The sequence below is a fragment of the Ambystoma mexicanum genome, chromosome 2p, assembly GCF_040938575.1.
Source record: "Ambystoma mexicanum isolate Mex_15411 chromosome 2p, UKY_AmexF1_1, whole genome shotgun sequence".
Lineage (NCBI taxonomy): Eukaryota > Metazoa > Chordata > Amphibia > Caudata > Ambystomatidae > Ambystoma > Ambystoma mexicanum.
The window spans coordinates 530,130,103-530,151,490 of NC_090923.1; the positions used below are offsets into that span (position 1 = coordinate 530,130,103).

The following is a 21,388-nucleotide window of genomic DNA, read 5'->3' on the forward strand; positions in this document are numbered from 1 at the left end:
AGAAACTATGGTGCAGTGAAAAGAAGATTGCGGGAAGCGGGCTACAAGTACATGTTAATATACCTGGCGAAATTGAAGGTGTACCACAAAACAGAGCACTGTTCTTTGACACCCCAGAGGAGGCGTCGGAGTGGCTTGACACACACAGCTGCCCACCGGAATCGGGTATCCAGAAGGAAGACAGTGCAGATAAGTAGAAGGAAGGCTGCAGCACTCACGGTGTTGCAGACTCAGACACTGGGACTAGAATATAAGACGGGGCTAAGACTGCTGGGATAGGCGCAATAAGGGCTGTATAAACATGATCCTTGGAGCACGGGAATATAGTGCAAAATATAGGAGCCTAACGGAACCTGCTCTCATACCCCAATAAATATATTAGCTAGGTGACCGGTGGACCGGTGACACCCTGCTGGCAACCTGATCTCGGCATTCCGAGATTGGACCAAATGCGGAGGAGCCTGAGCTCCAGGGGATGGAGCTGGGCACCAGTTGGGGACGGGTAGGGAGGAGGGAGGGGTGGGAATGTGTGCTGTGAACGTAATTGGGGATGAAGGGGAAGAGGGTTAGTTGGGGAGTTAATGTTGCAATTGGAAGGGGTTCGAGCCCATATTCATGCCAAACGAGACAGAAGAGAGGAACAAAGAGGGAGGGATAAGGGACAAACCACGCATGGCGACAGGAAGTCCTAGAATTGTAACTTGGAACGTGAGAGGCCTTAATAGTTACCTGAAGAGAAACAAAGTAATGATGTACTTGAGAAGGCTGAAAGTGGACATAGCACTACTACAGGAGACCCACCTTACTAGAGAGAAACTAGAGGTGGTTAGAAGAAAGTGGAAAGGGCCCACCATAGGAGCGACGTAGTCTGCTTATGCTAGGGGGGTGGTTACCTGGGTGGCACCTCATGTGCCATTTCAGATGCTGCAGGCCACAGCGGAACCAGATGGGAGGCTGATACTGATGCGAGGGCTACTGGAAAATAGAGAAGTAAGTATTATAAATACCTATGCCCCCAGTCAAGACACAGCGACCTACTTCCGGACTCTATACGACAAAATCAGCCCCCATTTGGGTGCCGCGATTATATGGGGGTGGGATTTTAACTGCACGTAACACCCCAAAATGGATAGGTCAGACAAACTAGATAAGCCTACCCCTGCCGCGAAAGCACTACAAGCCCTGCTGAGATATTTTGGAATAGAGGATATCTGGAGACAGCAACACCCGAAGGATAGGCACTACTCGCACTACGCTGCCTGTACACGAGATTGGATTATATGTTTGTTGCTTCAGAACTCGTAGGGGAAATGATAGGCTCAGAATACAAGGCCAGGGTGTAGTCCCCCTTGGTCTTGGAGTGGAGACACCAGCCCCCCAGAGCGAGAATCCCGACATGGAGATCTCAATATTCCGAGAGGATTTAAGGGAGGGGATTATCGAGTACTTTGACATTAACACAGGGAGCGTGGAGTCATAGGGAACCTTATGGGAGGCGTTTAAAGTGGTAGTAAGAGGCACAGCCATCTCCAAATCCAGAGGGTTCCAAGGGGGCATAGAGCGAGAGTGACAAGAGACAGAGAAGAAACTGGAATCAATTATGCAGAAGGAGGCCATCTCACAGGAGGACGCCGAACAGGTGAATTTACTACAACTAACTAGCAGGGAGCACTGGGAAAGACTACGTAAATTGAACTATAAAAAATATATTGCAAGACAACACGCAGGGGGAGATAAACCAGGAATGCTGCTAGCATGGCTATATAAAAATGAGACACCAAGACCAGTTGTCAGAAAGATAAAGGGAGAGGAAGGTCAGACCTGGGACACCGAAGAGGGAGTAAACAAGGGGTTCCTTAGATTCTATAAACGCCCCTATGAGGACACGGGGGAGGAGACGGGTCGGGAGATTCAGGAAAGAATGGAAGATATAGGATTACCCAAATTAAACGATGAAGAACGGAAGAACCTGGACGCCCCAATTACAATAGAGGAATTAGAGACAGTGGTTCTGCACCTACCCACATAAAAAAGCCCCGGGGTCAGACAGGCTCCCTAGTGAATTCTATAAAACATATAAGTTGGAAGTACTCCCCCTGCTGCTAGCCATGCTCAATGAATCTTTCGAGAAGGGAAGGCTGCCGGAGTCTCTGAGGGAGGCAGTGATTATACCGCTACTAAAAACAGGCAAGCCAAGCACAGATTGTGAGTCATACAGACCCCTATCCATGTTGAACCAAGATAGCAAAAAAACCCAGAAGTCAAGCATGTTCCCCCTGGGGAGATATAGAGGAGCCCCGCAGAGGAGCCTACCTGTTTTGTCAATACCCTGGCAGACCAGAACATTCCAATACTTGGGGATTAACATGTATCATACGGCCACGGACGAATATAAATACAATACAGAAAGGGCAGTGGAAGGCATCAAGAACAGCATGGGGTTCTGGGCAAAGCTCCCCCTGGCCAAGGTGGGAAGGGCGGCCCTGATCAAGATGGCGGTTCCGCCCAGGCTGTTACACTTTTTCATGAACATCCCATACATGCTCCCCAAACGCTTTTTCATGAAGCTCCATAGCTTATGCAAGGGCTTCATGTGGCACAATTCCAGGAACAGGGTGGCCCTTTGGAAGTTGCAGAACCCATGTGATAAGGGGGGCATAAACCTGCCGAATTTCTAGATATACTACCTGGTGGGACAGCTCCAGTATGCGGTTAGGTGGCTGTCCGAAGAAGAGACGGCCAAAGCTAGACTGTTGAGCAAGGATTCCGTCCCATTTTTTCTGAGAGAACTGGTATGGCTACCCCAATCAGAGATGCAAGGTAGTGCGAGATTGCTGGAGCTGGGACGGAAAATGTGGCGCAGAGCGTGCTGAATAGCGGGGAACCCGACCCCATGCTCCCCACAGGTGTCGCTAGTGGCGCTATGTGGGGAGGACACGCAAATGATAAGTGATCCGCAAATACTGGGAACTGATGGGCCTTGTGACCCTCGGAGACATATGGCAAGAGGGGGAGGTAGAAGATAATGGAGGACACCGGGGTTTCCAAGGGACAATACATTACATATACAAGAATTAGCAAGCGACTGCGAGAAAGGTGGCCTGAGGTAGTACTAGCGGAACAACCCGACATAGTCATTGAGACGATGTATGATATTTCGGAGCGTGGGCACGAAATATCCCAAATTTACAAATTATTGATGACCAGGGTGGTCAAGGAACTGCTCCAACTGAGGCGGGACTGGGAGGAGGAGGCGGGAAAACCTATGCAAGACGGACAATGGGAGAGGGCCCAGAGGTATCATAAGGAGGTGTCCCGGAATCCGAGGCTACAGCAGATCCAGTTATACGTCACCCACAGGGCATATATGACCCCTAGCAGAATTGCCAGGTTTGGAAGCTCAGTGATACAGAAGATGGACTGTAGCACATGTGGGTTTTCATGGCCTACCACCCCACTACCCCCACTTGTGCCGTGTTGCTGTAGTGATAACAACCCTGTGCCTGGCATGACAACACCATCCTCTGGCTCCATTGCGTCATCATCTGAAAAGTAGAGAGAAAAAAGGTCACTACACATGTTAGAAGCACACAACGCACACACACACACAGACATCACACAGACACCAAACACATCAAGCCGACATGTCACACACAAAATAGAACCTGCCTTGCATGCTGGGTCAATTTGACATTGCTTTTGTGATTAGGCATGTAGAATGGTGTCAGTTTGCACAGAAGTGGGTCGATGCAGTGCAGCACATTTGTACGTTACTCACTAGCTACATGTACAAGTACTTCATGATGTGTGTCAGAAAATGTGAAGGCAGTGCAAGGTCAACTTCAGGCATCACATGCAATGTGCATTCAATAGGTTGTATGGCTACAAGCAAACCACCCCTCCTCCCAAGTGCAAATGCAGGGATGCCTAGCATGGTATCAAAAGGCTGACCATAGGGGATCCAAGATGGCCGCCGGCGAGAGCAGTCGCACATAATCGGCGCTCCGCCAGGACCGCCAATATAAAGCACTACCCACAGCAGTAGCGGCCGGCTTCTCGCCCCCCCCCCCGCACCCCCCACGGACAGCTGAAGGCCTCCCTGCCCGTCTCCCCCCCCGGGGGAGTTGGAGCACCGATTGAGCGGGCGCGCGAAGAGGAAACGAGGAGAAGCGCGACCGCCCCCTCCCCCACCGGGGTCGAGTGGGACCTGGCTCTCCCGCGCGGAGGAACGGCACACAGGGCGAAGCTAACGCAGTGAAGCGACCCGCGAAAATACAAGCTCGGAGGCAGAACGGGGCCTTGCTCCAGGAGCCCCGTGAGAGAAGCGGCGCCGAGGAGATCGGGGCGGACCGCTGGAGAGGAGGAGCGGGGGCCGCCCTGAACAGAACGCCAGAAAAATAGAGGTGAGCCGGGGAGGGGGGGCGCAAATAAACCTCCCATCCGCCCTTACATGGACTGGGCTTCCCCCGGGGCCCAAAAGAAAGGAACTTCCACAACGGAGGCCCACCAAGGCCCAGGCCGGCAGAAGGGCTCGCCCACTAAGGGCACGTACGACCGACCACCCACAAAGCCCGACCCAAGTGGGCACAACAACCGGGGTGGGGGTCACGGGAGGGGAAAACCCGAAAAGTAACCACAATCAGCTACTAGAGCATCCTCCGACGGGCCGACGTGGGAAGGAGCAGATACCACACCAAGCCAGGGATTTCCCCCACCCACAACAGCACAATAGGGGAACAGAACCGGAGGGAGACACGACGACGCAACAGCCCCCCCACAGACACCCCAACGAAGCACAATACAATGTCAAGAGCAAAAAGTAAGGGGAACCCCCCCCCCCGCAGACACCCCAAACGTCGAAACAAGGTGCAGATATACTACAACTGTGGTCAACAGAAGGGTCAACGCAATCAAGGGGGAGAACTCAGGGAGAACCGATGGGAGAGGCAGAGGCTATCTCCCAGAGTCAACTACCACTGACTAAGGGAGACATGCAAAGCTGGCTCATGAACCTGCAGGAAAATCTCATGTCAACAGTCCAAGAGCAGTTTGCGACTATGAAGGATGAACTAAAACAAGTGGTGAAAGACATGAGAATAGACATAAATAACCTCGAAGAAAGAACCGACGTGGTGGAGAAAGCAGTACAAGGTCTTGAAGAAGACACGAGACAGATTAGCGAGACACAAGAACAATTGGTGACGCTCACACATAACGTGGAACTACAATGTGAAGATTTGGAGAACCGCTCAAGACGCTCCAACATCAGAATCAAGAACATGGCGGAGACAGTACTAGACAAAGATCTGAAAGTGGCAGTAAAGGAAGTGTTTAAAGACATTCTGGGGGCACAAGAAACAGAAGACATTGGAGTTGACAGAGTCCATAGGGTAGGACCAAAAAGAACAGGGGCCCCAGGGGAAAGACCACGCGATGTCCTAGTGGCCCTCTCTTCTTACCCGCAGAAAGAACAGATTCTCAGAAGGGCCAGGGAAATGGGACATATCAAAATGAATGGGCAAGACATCCAACTGTATCAGGATCTGGCTCTGGTTACCCTCCAAAAAAGAAGAGCAATGGCCCCATTGGTGAAAGTGCTAACAGAAAAACAAATCCGCTACAAATGGACGTTCCCATTCGGACTCCTATTCTCCTGGGAAGGGAAACAGAGGAGAGTGACAACATTGGAAGAAGGCCTCAGCACCATGGGGCTACCGGATGGGGAGACGGAGCGGGGGGAAGCTGCTAACAGGAGAGAGCGAACGAAAAGGCTTATGGGCTGGGAAACAACCAAACAGAAGAAGGCAAATACGGGGAGGGAGACCAGGAGGAAAATCCCATGAAGAACTCAATGAAAGTATATCTGAGGGGACGGACTCGGGAATGGTGACACCGGGACCTGGTGGGGGGGGGCGCGGATGCTGCGCCGAACGGACAATACACTGAAGGCGGTCTGGCTGAGTCCAGGCGGCTTGGAACTCGGTAAAGACCAATGGAACAATGGGGTTTAGGAATCCCCACCGCATACCCCCTGAGAGTTGGGAGGGCAGGGAGCGAAGAGTGCAACGCCCTAGCGTCAATAGGAACCCTTGCCCTACTCGGGGGACAGTTTTCGTTGGGGTTTAATGTTAATGGTTGGGGGGGAAAGGGAGTTCAAGGGAGGGGCAAAAGTCGGAGAACTCTGATTAATGAATCATACATCACAGGCGTACCGAAGCAACGGCACTCGAACAGTACAGCATGGGGATGATACGCCTTTTATCATACAATATTAGGGGTATGAACCACCCAACGAAAAGAGGGAAACTGGAGAAACAGTTCAAAAGGGGGAAGGCCGACATTCTACTCCTCCAAGAAACCCATATCAGAACAAGGGATAAACAGAAAACAAGGATAAAAGGTTACAAAATATGGGCACAGGCGACGGCAAAGGAAAAAAAGGCAGGGGTTCTGATTGCGTCGAAAGAAGGGAAAGAATTTAAACTTCTGGACATAACCGTAGATAAAGAAGGCAGATACGCCTTCGCCAATGTAGAAATCGAGGGATCTCATCACACTAGCCTCGATTTACGCACCCAATCAGGGGCAGGATGGATTCCTCAGGGACACTCTGTCAAAACTGGAGGTCTTTGCGAAGGGGGATGTGATCCTGGGAGGGGACCTTAACATGGCGTGGAACCCACAATTAGATAGGAGTACAGGTAAAACACAGGGCCAGGGGGCACCCACAAAGCGCCTGCGACAACAAATGGACCACTTGGCCCTAAATGATGTATGGAGGGAGAGAAAAGGCGAACAAAGGGGCTACACTCACTTCTCACATGTCCACAACACCATGTCCAGGATAGACTATTTCTGGGTGTCGGTGGGTCTGCTGGGAAAAATACAAGATGTAGTCAAGGGAGCAATAGCCCTCTCAGACCATGCCCCCCTTTGGCTAGAAGTGACATTCCCGGGGAGAAAGAATGGGCTGTGGAGATGGAAGCTACCGCAAGATCTGATCCAGGACCCTGTAACCGGGGAGTCAATTAGGGAAGCGATAGAGGAGTACTTTATACAAAACGACACAGGGGAGGTAGCATTGAGCGGGGTCTGGGACGCGTTCAAAGCAGTGCTGCGGGGAAAGATGATTGCGCTGAAAACTACGAGAGACGAACAAAGGTTTCAGTGGGAAAGGGAATTGGAAAAGGCGATTGAGGACATTCAAGAAAAAATGCTAACAAATCCCACGAAGATACTGAAAAAATCACTAAAACACACACAGGGCCAACTAGAGATGCTACGGACGAGAGGCGCAGAAAAAAACCTACTCTATCTGAAACAGAGATATTACATTAAAGCAAACAAAGCGGAAAGACTCCTGGCGAGACAGCTCAGGACAAAGCAGAAAGAAACAACGATCAAGGCCATACGCGATGCGAAGGGGGACATTCAAACACGCACACATGACATGGGGGAAACCCTGAGACAATTCTACCAAACTCTCTACTCCACAGAACGCCCAGACACATGCGCCCAAGACTCCTATTTAGAGGCCCTACAGATACCGAAAATATCAGAAGAAGAAAAACAAACATTAGAGTCCCCTATTAGTGAAGAGGAAATCAGGAAAGCAATAAAGGAACTCCCAGTTAACAAAGCTCCAGGCCCAGATGGGTTTACGGCACAATTCTATAAAAAATATTCTGACATACTGACCCCGATATTAACCAGGCTCTTAAACTCCTTTAGAGAGAATGGCAACATAACTCCCACAATGAACGAAGCGAAAGTATTAGTATTCCACAAACCAGGTAAGGATCCAACGAATCCGGCGTCCTATAGACCAATCTCCCTGATTAACTTAGATGCAAAAATCTACACAAAGATTCTGGCCACAAGATTGTCCCAGCTACTCCCGAAACTAATCGGCGAAGATCAATCAGGCTTCATTCCCGGCAGACAAACGCATGACAATACAAGGAGACTCGCCCACTTGGTGGAAAAAATAGGCATATCCCACACCCCTGCGATTCTTCTGTCTGTAGACGCCGAGAAGGCCTTTGACCGAGTCGAATGGTCTCTCCTATTCAAAATCTTGAAATGCATGGGGTTCGGGGAACAGTACATCGCGAGCATCCGAGCGAACTATAACTCCCCATCCAGTAGAATAATCATTAACGGCGAGGTTACAGATAAGGTAATTATATCAAGAGGCACGAAACAGGGATGCCCCCTCTCACCCTTACTCTATGCTCTATTCTTGGAACCACTCCTAATAAAAATACGGGAGTCAACCAACATCAAAGGGATAGACATGGCGGGACAGCAACATAAAGTGATCGCCTACACGGTTGACATGCTAATAACCCTAGAGGACCCCGAATCAACCTTAGCAGTAGCAGTGAGGGAATTAGAACACTATGGAACCATCTCGGGTCTAAAAATAAATAGGAAAAAATCAGAGATCCTAATCCTGGCAGGAGACTGCGCAAACATAGAAAGGGAAGCCAATTTGCAGGACGTTAAGATAGTAAAAAGTAGCATAAAATATCTGGGAATTGTGGTTCCACATAAAATCGAGTTATTCTACGGGGAAAACTACCCATCACTAATCGCAAACATCAGAAAGGAACTAGCAAGATGGAACCCACTACAGATTTCGTGGTGGGGCAGAATACAAGCTATCAAAATGTCGATCCTCCCAAGGGTCCTATACTATTTCCAGGCTATCCCGGTGGGAGTCCCCGATACCTTTTTCAAGACCCTGACCAAAATAATATCATCCTTTATATGGAAAGGGAAGACCCCCAGGATAGCAAAAATGGTCCTAACGGCCCCAACCAGGGATGGGGGAATGGCGCTCCCACATTTTAAAAAATATTATCAGGCAGCACAGCTCAAAGTTCTGAGGGAATGGGTAAGGGTGAACCCGCAGCGGATATGGGCCAAGCAAGATAGGGCGGTAGCTAGGACCCCACTGGTCGAACTCCTTTGGAAACAGAGGCAACACAGACATGAAAACCTGAGAATTAGCGAAATTATGAGGACCACGCTAAAAGCATGGGACCACCAAACACGAACGGGTATTATGACCTCAGAGCTGGGACCCTTTACACCCATTTGTAGAAATCCACAATTTCCCCCGGGGACGGAACCAGGGGCATATGACAGAAGGGAAGAGGAGGGCATAACCAAAATAGGGGAAATGTTTGCAGACAAGGAAATTATCTCACTGGAATCCTGTTTTGCTGGCTCAAACCCCCCCAAAGGTGAGAGATATAGATATGAGCAGCTGAAACACTGGCTAAGTTCCCCGAATATCACGGAAGCAGCAACCAGAGACCTCATTGCCTTTGAGACATACCTCATATCCAACACGGGGGAGGAAAAGTGGGTGGCAACTCTATATAAATTCATAAACACACAAGGGGAGGACATTAAATGGTCCTATAGAATAAAGTGGGGCAGAACATTAGGGAAAGAACCAACGGATAGACAATGGGAGGACATATGGAAGCTGATCCCCAAGATGACCCGTTCGGCACAAACCAGGGAGATGTGGGTCAAAATTATGACTCAATGGCACTACACCCCAGAGAGACTCCACTCCATGTACCCAAACGTGTCAAATCTATGCTGGAGAGGATGTGATGAAGTGGGTACCTGGAGACATATTTGGTGGGACTGTGAGGGTATCAAACCATTCTGGGAAGAAATTAGAAACGATTTTGGCAAAGTATTCCCGGATGTGGGGCTGCTCGGGGAAGAGGTCTGGCTATGTGGACTCGGGGATGGCACGGCAAGACTATACAGTAGATCACAATGGAGAGCATTCACAGGTCTACTCATCGCGGCATGGACCACCATAGCACAGAAGTGGAAGAGCAAGGATACTCCACTGAAATTCACATGGCTGCAAAAGGTATGGGCCCACATTACAATGGAGAAAATCACCCACAAAATACAAGGTTCCGGAGACAAATTCGGAAAAGAATGGGAAGGGACCCTGCAATACCTCCAGTCAGACTTTATGGAACAGTGGTGCCCCCATAATATTAAAGTCTCAGACATCTTCAATGCTTAATAAAAGCCAGAGACAATTAGAGCTCTCCGACACATGGGGTGGGGGGGGGGTTCTAAGGGTTTGTCAACAATGTTCAAAGTTAACTCTTGATGTATACATGCAAACTAATAAAGATAAGTTTTAAATAAAAAAAAAGGCTGACCATAGACCTGTGTATTGACAGACACTGTTGACTAGCATCAACTGTATCATGTGAGTCAAGTGACAACACAGCAAATGATGATGGGACAGTAGGCAGGACACATGATGAAACCTCTGGAGTACACCCACGTGTGAAGAAGACACACCAGTTGGACAGAGTCATTGGCCATTAAACTGGCTGAGGCCTGTCACCCACACAGACTGTCACACCCTAAACATGTGTGCGACGCAGGACTGAGACACAGTGGACATGGGAAGGCTGATGAAATGCCATGCAATGTAGGTCACCCTGGACTCGTACTACAATGATCATCCAGTCAAGGACACATAGGGGCATGCGTGGAATACACATGGAGCATGAATGGGCACTCATGTCCCTGCGTGCATCTGACCTCTGCACAGTCCAAGTGAGACACCCTGCATCAAGTACAAAGGATGTACCACACAGCATATGTCTGGCAGATTGGCCGCTGGAAGTTAGCATGTACATAGGACGCATGAACAGGGAAGTACTCAACGGCAAAATTGAAGCAGACCAGTGCAAAGGTGGAATTGGGGTGCAGAGCGGGGAGTGGAGGGGCAAGGGAGCATGCCTACATGGAGTACCCGCATGCAGGCAGAGGACACATGCACGTCAGTCATGCTATGACATAGTCCCTGGGCTGAGAGGAAGGTCACCCCACGCTACATGCAGAAGGGCCAGTGAGCTGGAACCTGGACTGGAGGGGCATCCTGTTGACCAGCTTGTGAGTAGGGTGCAATAGTGGTGTTGCGGACAGTCCCCGTCCGCTCCACATGTCCACCATCCAGCAGAGCAGCCATGCATCAGGGAAGCATTGCATTACTTGCACATCAGAACCATGTACACGTGACATGTAGTGGCAGTCATGCACAACACATCACACAAGTAAAACAGACATCTCCTCAACAAACACGCAGCAACACTCACTGGACTGGGCATCAAAGTCCGGCATCTCTCCCACTCCTTCGACCGATTCAGATGGTATGAACTCCGCAACGAGTGGCTCATGCGGAGTGAGGTCTTCCTCCTCAGGTGCAGGCCCACTGCCAGTCACCAGAGTCAAGTTGTAATTTGAGGCACGCTTAGCCTTAGCGCTGCGTTTGAGGTTATTCCAACGCTCTTTGCGCTCTTGCGCCGTGCGCACCTCATGGCTGAATGCACTCACATGTTCCGCAACTTGCTTCCAGTGGGTATCACGGTGGGCAGCTGTAGTCTGACAATTAGGACCCACTAGCATGTCACGGCTGTGGTCCCACACGCAGTCCACGAGGAAGTCCAGTTCCTGGTTGCAGAAAGGCTTCTTCCTCGACATGCAGGAGGTTGTGGCTGTGTGTGGGGTCCCAGGTGCAACCTTCCTCCTCTTGGATTGTGGCACAGACCCTGGCTGGCAAATGCCGCCCTGATCAGTATGGCAGGGCACCGTTGGATTGAGCCAAGGGAGTGGCAGGTGGAGGGACGACCAAAGGCCTGACTTGCGTCAGTGGCAGCTGGGTGCCCTCTAATGGACCCTGCACAGCAACATCCGCTGTGGCAGGGTCATTGACTGCGACTGTCCTTGTTGGCAGACTCACAACCGGGGTGTTGTTGGCTGCACCTGCCCCTGCATTTGCCAACACCCGGCTGTTCGGGGCAGCAGATGACATTACTGCCCCAGGGACACGTGTCTTGGTCAGGGCAGCCCTGCGTGCACCTACGGTTTCCCTCCTGGCCTGTTGGAAATCTTCCAAGGACTCTTCAAGTGCCAACGCAGCCTGCGCTGGCAGACCCTGAGCCTGGGTGGTGGTGTCCACAGCTGCACCTGCAGCTACCACTACCCTTGGGCCCGTGGCAGTCGATGAAACGGACTGCTGGGTCACACGGGCGCCAGTGACAGATGCAGAAGCTGCATCTCCCAGAACCACAGGGGGTGGTGGCATGACTGCACTGACACATGGCACAACATTGTGCTCAAGTGGCGCACCCCTGCCTCTTCCCCCTCTGCGGCCACCCTGGACACCCTGGAGTCCCCCTACTCCCTGGTCACCCCGGCCACGTCCCTGACCACGCCCGCCACGAGGAGGACGCCCAGCTGAGGCGCCCCTCACCTTTGGTGGCCTCCCAACCATGGCATAGATGGAGTAGTGCCGGCACAGATGGAGGAGTGCCAATGGGAGGTGTACACCACAATTGTCCTGGGCAATTGGGGTGAAGGGGGTAGGATGCAAGATGTTAACAGCCCCCCTGCACCTGCAAGGCTGTATGTGACCCCGGTGATGTAGTGATGGGTCACGCAACGCTCAGGCACCCCAAAACTGCAGTAAAACCCTGCACGCAAACCTGCAGCCTACGTGCGTGGAATTAACCTCCCGCAGTACGCGATGGCACCCAGTAACACGCAAGCTACTGTGACCTCGAAAATGGGTGTGATACACAGGGGCACCCGCAGTGGGAAAAATAGCGTGCGCGACTCACTGTCTGACTAGCGTGATAATGAAAAACACGCATAGTGAATACCCCCGCCAGAAGAAGAGATACGTCCTTGATCCGCTGTGAAGTTGTGTTGGCGCGCGAAACACGAAGTAGCAACTCACGTCGGTCTCCACGAAAGGCACGTACAGTGAACTGCTGGCCCCGCTCACCTTTAACCCCTGCACACGTCGCGTCACTTGCGCGCGTAGCCCCTTTCCTCGGATTACACGCATTCACACGCGGATGTGCAGTTTTTTCATGTGCGCGCTGAACCACTATGCCCACGTCACGAGGGAAACACCCGTGCGCGCTACGTCACAGACGCACTTACGCGCTAAGGGCCTTTCCTCGAATTACACGCTGACGTGCAATTTTATCATGTGCCAAATCACTCCGTATCAAGCTGGCCACGCAACAACACACGGAAGACCATGCTACTGCCCAGAAGGCCTAATTACTGCCCCCCAGACCCCCGAGCACGCTCCCATCTGCTGCTGCCTGCCTGCTGCCCACGTGCCCTGCTATTTGGTGCCTGCACGTCAGCCAGGGGTGCAGTTGCTGTGACCACCCCTGCTGGAACTGAAGACTCCCGACTGGGATACCATCGCTCCACAGCCCAGCCCAAGGACCCAGTTGCCCACCCACACCTGCTGCATCTGGGGTTGCCATGTTGGGCACAGCACCATCTGGCAACCCCCAGCCAGAGAGGCAGAGGGCCACCAGCTTCCGTGGCAGGGAAGTTGGTGTCCTGGTGGAGCAAGTCCTGGGGCAGTATGATGCCCTCTTTGGAAGTTCGCGCGCCGACAATGAAGGACAGACCAGGATCTGGATGGACATCGTGACTGCCATCAACGAGGGAGGGGGTGGCAGTCCGCGACATCCAACATGTCCGGAAGCGCTGGGAGGACTTCAGGTCCAGGACCCTCGACAGGGCCCAGCGCCTCTTGAAGGCAGCGGATGCGGAGGGGCGCCGGGGCCACCTGTCCGACCACCAAATGAGGGTCCTGCGCTCCACGTCCAGGTCCCTGAGAGGCAGACCCGACTGGAGTCGAGCGGTAAGTGTACATGCATACTGATTGGACGCTGTGCGTGTTGTGGTGTGCCAGTAGTGTGCAGGTTGCACATGTGTTTTTGTAGGGCCATTTATGGATGTGTATGTACAGGGGCGTGAGGCTGCCACATGTGAGTCCTCTCGTGTGAGACACATCGATGGGGTATGTGTTGCTAAGCATGCTGGCCAAATGCAGGTGTGGGAGCACACATGTTTGAATTTCTGTGTATGTACATTGGCATGGTTGTGGTGTCACACATGGATGGGGGTTCCTGCTGCATGTATCTGCACTGTGTACATGTGCTTGTGTGTGTATTTGACAAGTGTGCAACTGTGATGCATGTTACACTGACATGTAGGAGGCTGATAGCCAGATGTGACATGGATGGTGACATTATCACTGCAGTGGTGGAGATGTACAGATGCATGTCAGTCTGGTGGCATGTATGCATGTGTTGTGCACTCCCTGTGTTTCATGTGACGTCAGGCTCACCTTCGGCTGCTCGTGCTGTTGTTTGTGTATGGACGGTGCTGCCTGGTGCAATATTCCAGTGGATTTGCTCATGTGTGTTAGTTGAAATGACATGTCTGTTGGGGAGTGTGATGCCATGTCTGTAGTTTTACACTGCCACTCATGTGCAACTGTCATGTGTGTATCAGTTCATTGTACAGTGCCCTGATGCCTGTGTTCTATCTCTGCCTGTCTGCAGCGTCAACTGATGAAGAGGGCGGAGAGGGAGCTGTGGAGCAAAGCGGAGCAAAGCGGAGCAAAGCGGCAGGGATTGCACCACCAGCCGGGGACACAAGGCCCGGCTCCCCTCCCAGGTTGTCATCTCGTCGGGGAGTGAGGAGTCTGGTGCCGTGTCCCAGGCCGCAGCTGCCGAGGGTATGTCCAAGAGGCGGAGGTGGACTCCTCGGCAGCCGAAAAGGCAGCTGAGACCCCAGAGGGTCCGATGGAGGAAGATGGCATGGAGTCATCCAAGTTGGTGGCGGGTTTGGTGGAGGAGGAGGCCGTGGAAGGGACACACACGGGGTCTGGAGGTGGGGATTCCACTGGTGCTAGTGGTACAGTGCAGGGGCAGGGACAGGAGGCAGAACAGTCTGCCGCGAAGGTGCCTGTGTGTAATCCTGTCCCCGATCCTGTGACTGCATCATCATGCACCAGCAGGGATGCCTACGTCCAGGCCCGTTTTCAGCGAGGGGATGAGCGCACAACAACTGGCCTTCCTCTCCCTGCGGACGTGGCAATCCAGGACCGGGTTGAGCCTGTCCTGTCTGGGATGGCATTGCGTCAACCGGGCATGCGAGGTGACCTGCAGTGTTTTCGTGAAGACACTGCACGTCATCTCGGATGCCTCGTTGACCGTGTTGACCTACCGGGACGGGTCACCAGGGCTGGATTCCTCCGTATGCTGGACCTTGTTCCAACCCCCTCCTCACCTGAACCCCCTATGCGCCAGTCGTCCTCCATGCCATCCTTCTACCCATGAATCACCTGGGTACCCTGTGGAGCTGCCTCTGACCTTGCGGCCAGGCTGGTGGAGGACACATCCCTGCCACAGTCGGGAGTCGGACGTCCAGCAGGGGTGGCCACCTCAACAACTGCACCCCAGCCGGAGGAGGACATGCAGGCAGCAAGAGCCAGGGCACAGGCACAGCAGCAGCAGCAACAAGGTGGGAGCCATGGTGGCTCGGGTCCTTCAACATCCGAGGGGCAGGCATCGGCCAGAGGGCAGGAGGACCCAGGATTGCAAGTGTCTTCCGTGTGGTAACGGTTGAGCCAGGCCATAGATGCAGAGCTGCGGCGGGCAGAAGAGGCACGGCATACAATGCTCAGGGCGGAGAACTCCATGCGGAGGGCACTGAGGCGGGCCGAGTGCCTCGAGGCAATTCGCAGGGAGTTGGAGGTCAACATGTCATCGTCCCTACTAACCCTCGGGCCATGGAAGAGGACCGCCTCCAGGACATCGAGCAGGAGTTCGATGATGCCTTGGCCCGGGAAATCGGGAAGTGAGCCATCGGACTAGCCTGCCGCCATTCTATATAGTTTGTAGTTTTAGGTTTCCTTTATCTTTTTCATTCATTTGGGGCGCTTGGACTATGCCCCGCCTTTTTGTATATAGTTCTTTATTAGGTTGTTTTTTTGCTAGGTTTCATTTCATTCGTTGGGCTCATGCACCCTGGATTACTTCTTTGTACATAGTTGAACAGTGGATTTATCTATTATCATTTTTCTCACCATGGAGCAATGGAATTTACTGTTTCCGTTTCCTTTGGATTTGATTTGGTGGCCGGAGACTTTGGACACATTTTCATTTCGATTTATTTGGATTCAGACTTCATGTTTTTCTTTTTGTGTTTTGGACATGCTGCATTTCATCTTTTTTTCAAACATATTTTTCATGTTTTCATTTGATTACATTCTTTTTGTGTTCAATACATTTTGGTTTATTACTTTGTGTGGTATTCTCTCATTGGTTTCATGCATGTCACGGTGTAGGTTTTCACAATCACCAGCACCCATTGTGTGTGTGTGACAGACCTGTGTTGATGTACATTCTTGCCATTTGGGTTGTATCATGTAATGGGCATTTCAATGTGGCGTGGATGGGATACTTGGTTGGGTCTTTGCACAGGGGTGGCGTGTGGTGGGATTTGGGAGGCCATAAGGCCCATGATTGTGGATCATGATGACGTGTTGGGGGGACATGAGTCGGGGCCTGCTGGCAGATGCCCGTCAATGCTGGGTGGGTGGGTGTGCTGGGGGACATGAGTCAGGGCCAGAGCCTCACTGCTGGGGGGTGGGGCTGCTGGGGGACATGGGTTGGGGCCTGCCGGCAGGTTCCCGTCAATCCTGGGTGGGTGGGAGGGGCTGGGGGGACATGAGCCAGGGCCTGAGCCTCAATACTGGGTGGGTAGGGTGCTGGGGGACATGAGTTGGTGATTACTAATGCAAGGTGACATGTGGGCTGGCTGGGGGGCATGCCCATGGTCGATGGGCTGCGTGCGGGACATGACCAGGGGTGCAGGGTAGTCCCCTGTGGTGTGGGCTGCCTGCAGGGGCCGTGGAGGGGGTAGAGGGCACACCTGGGAGGACCCACACCGCCAATTCACCTGTGGGACTCCCCGCGCACCCCACTGGATACACGTACCCCGCTCTGACAGCAAAATCACATGTGAAATTCCCCCGAACCCCAGTAATGCACGTACCCCGCTCGCACAGGGCCAATCGCATGTGAAACTCCCCGCGAACCCCAGTAATACACGTACCCCACTCGCAGAGGGGCAATTGCGCGTGAAACTCCCAGCGAACCCCAGTGATACATGTACCCCGCTCACACAAGGCCAATCGCCTGTGAAACTCCCCGCGAACCCCAGTAATACACGTACCCCGCTCGCAGAGGGGCAATTGCGTGTGAAACTCCCAGCGAACCCAAGTGATACACGTACCCCGCTCACACAAGGCCAATCGCCTGTGAAACTCCCCGCGAACCCCATTGATACACGTGCCCCGCTCGCACAGGGCCAATCGCGTGTGTAACTCCCCGCAAACCCCAGTGATACACGTACTCCGCTCGCACAGGCCCAATCGCGTGTGATTCTCCCTGCGCAGGGGTGTACATGTATTCGGAGTGGTGCGCGGGGAGTTTTGCAGGCGTTTTCTTGGTTGGGGGGGCTGTATGCTGGTCCACTGGCCTGTGCGCCATGTACAGTATTTGTGCGCTGTGCATGGCGCACGGGGAGGGGTTGGGGGCGTAACCGGAACTGCTGCAGGGTCGCTGTGCTACTCTGCGCCACGGCTGGTAATGGATGTTGAAATCCATGAATACGCTGTGCGTGGAAATGGATTTTGGTGCAGACTGTCGCACGCGCACACTGTGTGCCAGCCGCGTGCGCCACTTGTGCGCTGGATTCTATGAATTACCCTCTAAGTGTCTATACTCTCTTGGTGCCTTAAACTAGAAACCGTAACATCATTGTTTCCAAGAGAGCTAACCCCTAGTTTGCTTTTGGCAATCTTAAAGCTAGGGATATAGTGACCTGGTCTCTTATTGACTCTCCTACCAGCCAGTAATTGTCAGGCCTGTATATTCTTTTCCTCAAGTTTCAAGGGCTACATCAATACCTCAACACCCTTCTACCAGCAAGTATTTCTTTCTTCCTGCATAACGTTTTTCGGGCTGCTCTGTTCTCACCCTCCATCCAAGACAGCCCACACTGGGCCTATAGGGTCTAGTGACATTCCAGTAAGCAGATTGTCTCACGTTCTGGCAAAGTAGTCCTCCCAAGTCATTCATTTGCTTCCTAGCAAATTGACATGTCTTAATCAGACTACTCTCCATCATCTGCCACAAGTGGGAAAGTGTCTGGCTTGAATTTTCTCTACATAAACTCGTAGTATCAGCGTCTTTTCCTGTATCCTAATCCCCAGCTCACACTCCAGTAGCTCTACTCCGAACTGTCAGCCAGTTGGTGACATCTGTTGCCTAGCCAAAGCTCAGTCATAGGGCCTCATTACGAGTTTGGAGGCATGGAGCTATTAGCTCCATGGCTGCCTTCAAACCGGGCCTCTTTTCCGGGTTCCTGCAATGGGGATTTACCAGGTCATTCCGACATAGGAGGACCTGGTAAATCCTCCTTGCAGGAACCATTCCCATTTGAGCCCCCGTAGGGCTCAATGGGGATGGAGGGAACAACGGGCACTTTATAAGTGTCCCGTTGTTACCTCCCTCTTCCCCTCACGGGACCCGGAAAGGACGCCTGGTTTTACCAGGCGTTCGATCTGGGTCCCGCGATGGGAAGCTTGTAATCAGCCCTGACGGAATGAAGGGGGCCAGTCCCGTACCAGCCCCCTTCATTCCGTCAGCTCCTGCCTCGTAATGAGGCACATAGTCTTCCTGATTTGTGGTATTAGGTAACAACTGGTCTGATTGGTTAATCCATGGTTTCTTTGTGTTGCTTGAATGGGATTGGTTACTTGTGTTCCCCTTCTAGTAGGTATGATGGATGAACCTTTATTTTAGTCCCTGTTGGTAAATGCAGTATAATTAGTGGAGGACAAGGGCTTAAACGCCCTGTCAACCATTTTGAAGTCAGGCAGAAGTTGAATGATGCGGCCCGCGCGAAAGTGTCCTACCAATTGCGCCTTGTCTATGTGTAGCAGTTTTCACAAGAAGGATGACTGCTTTTGTTATTTCTACGCATGTCTATGAAGGAAGACATGTGCTTACAGAGCTCTCAAATTTCCTGTTGCCATATGTGAGAAGGCCATCCAGGCCTGTTTTTGCCTGGAATTTTCCTAATTTTCAAATGGGAAACAAAAAAAGAAAAAAGTCCCAGAATTCAAAGGGAATACAACAGGACTAGAAGGTCTTCTCAGGCATGGTCACGGGAACTTGAGATCTCAGTCCTCAGTCCTTGGGGGATCTTGTTGAATTCCAGTGGGCAGCAGCCATAACAGTTGGCAGATTGCTTTCTCCAGGATGGCACTTGTGGGCCCCAGTAGTCTACTGAAGATTGCATTGGTATTTGCAAACAAGACTCCCATTCCCTGATGGACAAATTAGTATGCTTTCTATGGTACTTTCTGTAGGCACTAAGGAATATGTGGGTCTGGGCTGTTCCTTCTGGTAGGTGGAGGGGGTGGGTGATAACCCAGAATAGTGGGGCAACAGGATCAGTTTGTGTTATTGGATTTTTATTTCTTTCCTCTGCCAGTCTTAATCCAAAGCCTGACTAGACTGTGTGCAGGAGGAAGTGGCCATATTTGTCCACAAGATGCCTGTATCCCAGGACCGGGGGCTGTAACCAGACGTAATCCAGTTCTTAGTGGCATATGCAGATGCCTGTCTGGGATTGTGTGTATCCCCTTTGGAGCCATTCCTAAGTGCCTGGGTGTGCTTGAAGGTAGTTGGCCACTGGCTCACCACGCTTCTGTTTGAATGGTAGTTGGTGTGCAATTGGGTGGATTTATTTCACATATGTTGGTTTTGTTTTACCCTTGTTCCTGAAGTTCCCTTTTGACGGTTTTGTCTAATAGATGCAAAACTTGGGTTGATGACCCGTATAATCATTTTGTAGCAGACCCTCTGAATAACAGTTAGGTATATGATTGTTACTCACTGGTTATGACCTTTCCCAGGATGTGCAAGTAGGGATTATAAAATGTGTTCCGTTCTTTGATGCACAGTACAGTAGTGTTTCATATCCATGTGCAGGTTGGAACACCCTCCACTCTCCCATCATTTTGCCCAGTCAGATGCTGTGGTGGCCTCACAATAGACCATACAACAATGTTTTGTTGTGGGAGTCTGTATTTGCTTACCCTTGGGTTTCAGACAGATAACACCAAAATCACCAACGCATTGCCTGCAGGTCATCCACCTACACTACAACCTATGCTAGGCAAGTATGTTTTCACATGTATAGCATCACACAGTCAAATTAAGCATTGATTAGTTCTCACTGAAATATCCATCAATAATGATTTGCTATGGCCTTCCATTGATTGTTTGGTATCAGTGAGGATTGTTTATTTGTGTACTTTAAAATGTATTACAATGCTTCATTGTGTACAGTACATTTTTCGATATCAATAAGAGTATGGTGATAGCGATGGTACTTAACTGCTTTAACTGTTATGTTTTTGTATCTTCATAGGGGATGGCTCAGTGACCAGTTGCCTAAAAGAACCCTTTCAGAATATTGTGAATGGCTTAGTAACCTTGGCTTTGGAAACCCCGCTCTTGTCTGAGGAACAAAAGCGTGAACTAAATCCTCTGGTAATAAGGATCAACTCTGCTACATGTCTCCCAAACACTCCAGTACCAATTGAGGTGCTAAAGGTAGTTACTAATAATAATTTCTTCCCTCACACTCAAAATGTTACATTATTCCACCTTCCTCTATAAGAATGAAAAAATCTGTTACAGTGTTGTTATATTTGAAACATAAATCCCAAACACGGAAACAAAATGCATGGTTACACTGGATGGGACTCTGAATCTAGCAATTACATCTGCCTGCATAGTCCTAAATTGTCACCTCGGCTCTCCTGAAGTGGAAAAGCAGACCGCCCTCGCAACTGCTTCCCTGAATAAGGAAAATTAAAAGATGGACACACTTGGCAGATAGATATTTTAGCAGAGCATCTCTCTCTCCACTTACAGCAGGTCAAAAGCAGTGCTGTCTCAGTGGTTAGTAATGACAGCATGTGAAAGGGCCTTTCTTCTTGCCATCTGCCATGCCACCGGGTGCGTGTGTGTGTGTGTGTGTGTGTGTGTGTGTGTGTGTGTGTGTGTGTGTGTGTGCGCGTGCGTGTAAGCATGTGTATGGGTGTGTGTAAGCATGTCCTAGGTTCATGTAATATCTCCGAGAGGCCAACAATAAACTCATGGACTTTTCCTTTTATGGGAATTAGGTTTGTAGTCGAGAGTGGCGAGCTGCTCAGAATATGTAATTCAGCCGATATAACTGCTAAATGCCTGGGCTTAATATCGAGTCCCCAAACAAACCTTTCTCAATGGATTTGTGACAGACAGTGGGCCTCATTACTAGTGAGGCGGAATGGGTTAACGGGCTCCGCTAAAGGAGGCGGACCCGTTAAACCCGTTCCGCCTCATTACAAGCTCCCCTTGCGGGACCCGGTAACTAACGCCTG

At 51.2% G+C, this 21,388-nt stretch overlaps 1 protein-coding gene across 3 annotated transcripts in view; it reads left to right on the plus strand.

The window, feature by feature from the left end:
• The window catches only part of CFAP92 (cilia and flagella associated protein 92 (putative)), a 1,690,090-nt gene that overhangs the window by 797,609 nt on the left and 871,093 nt on the right, over nucleotides 1-21,388 (plus strand). For all 3 annotated transcript variants that reach the window (XM_069643961.1, XM_069643959.1, XM_069643958.1), the window contains exon 9: nucleotides 20,389-20,573. In XM_069643961.1, the coding sequence (XP_069500062.1) occupies nucleotides 20,389-20,573 (185 nt within the window). The remainder of the gene's footprint in view (nucleotides 1-20,388; nucleotides 20,574-21,388) is intronic.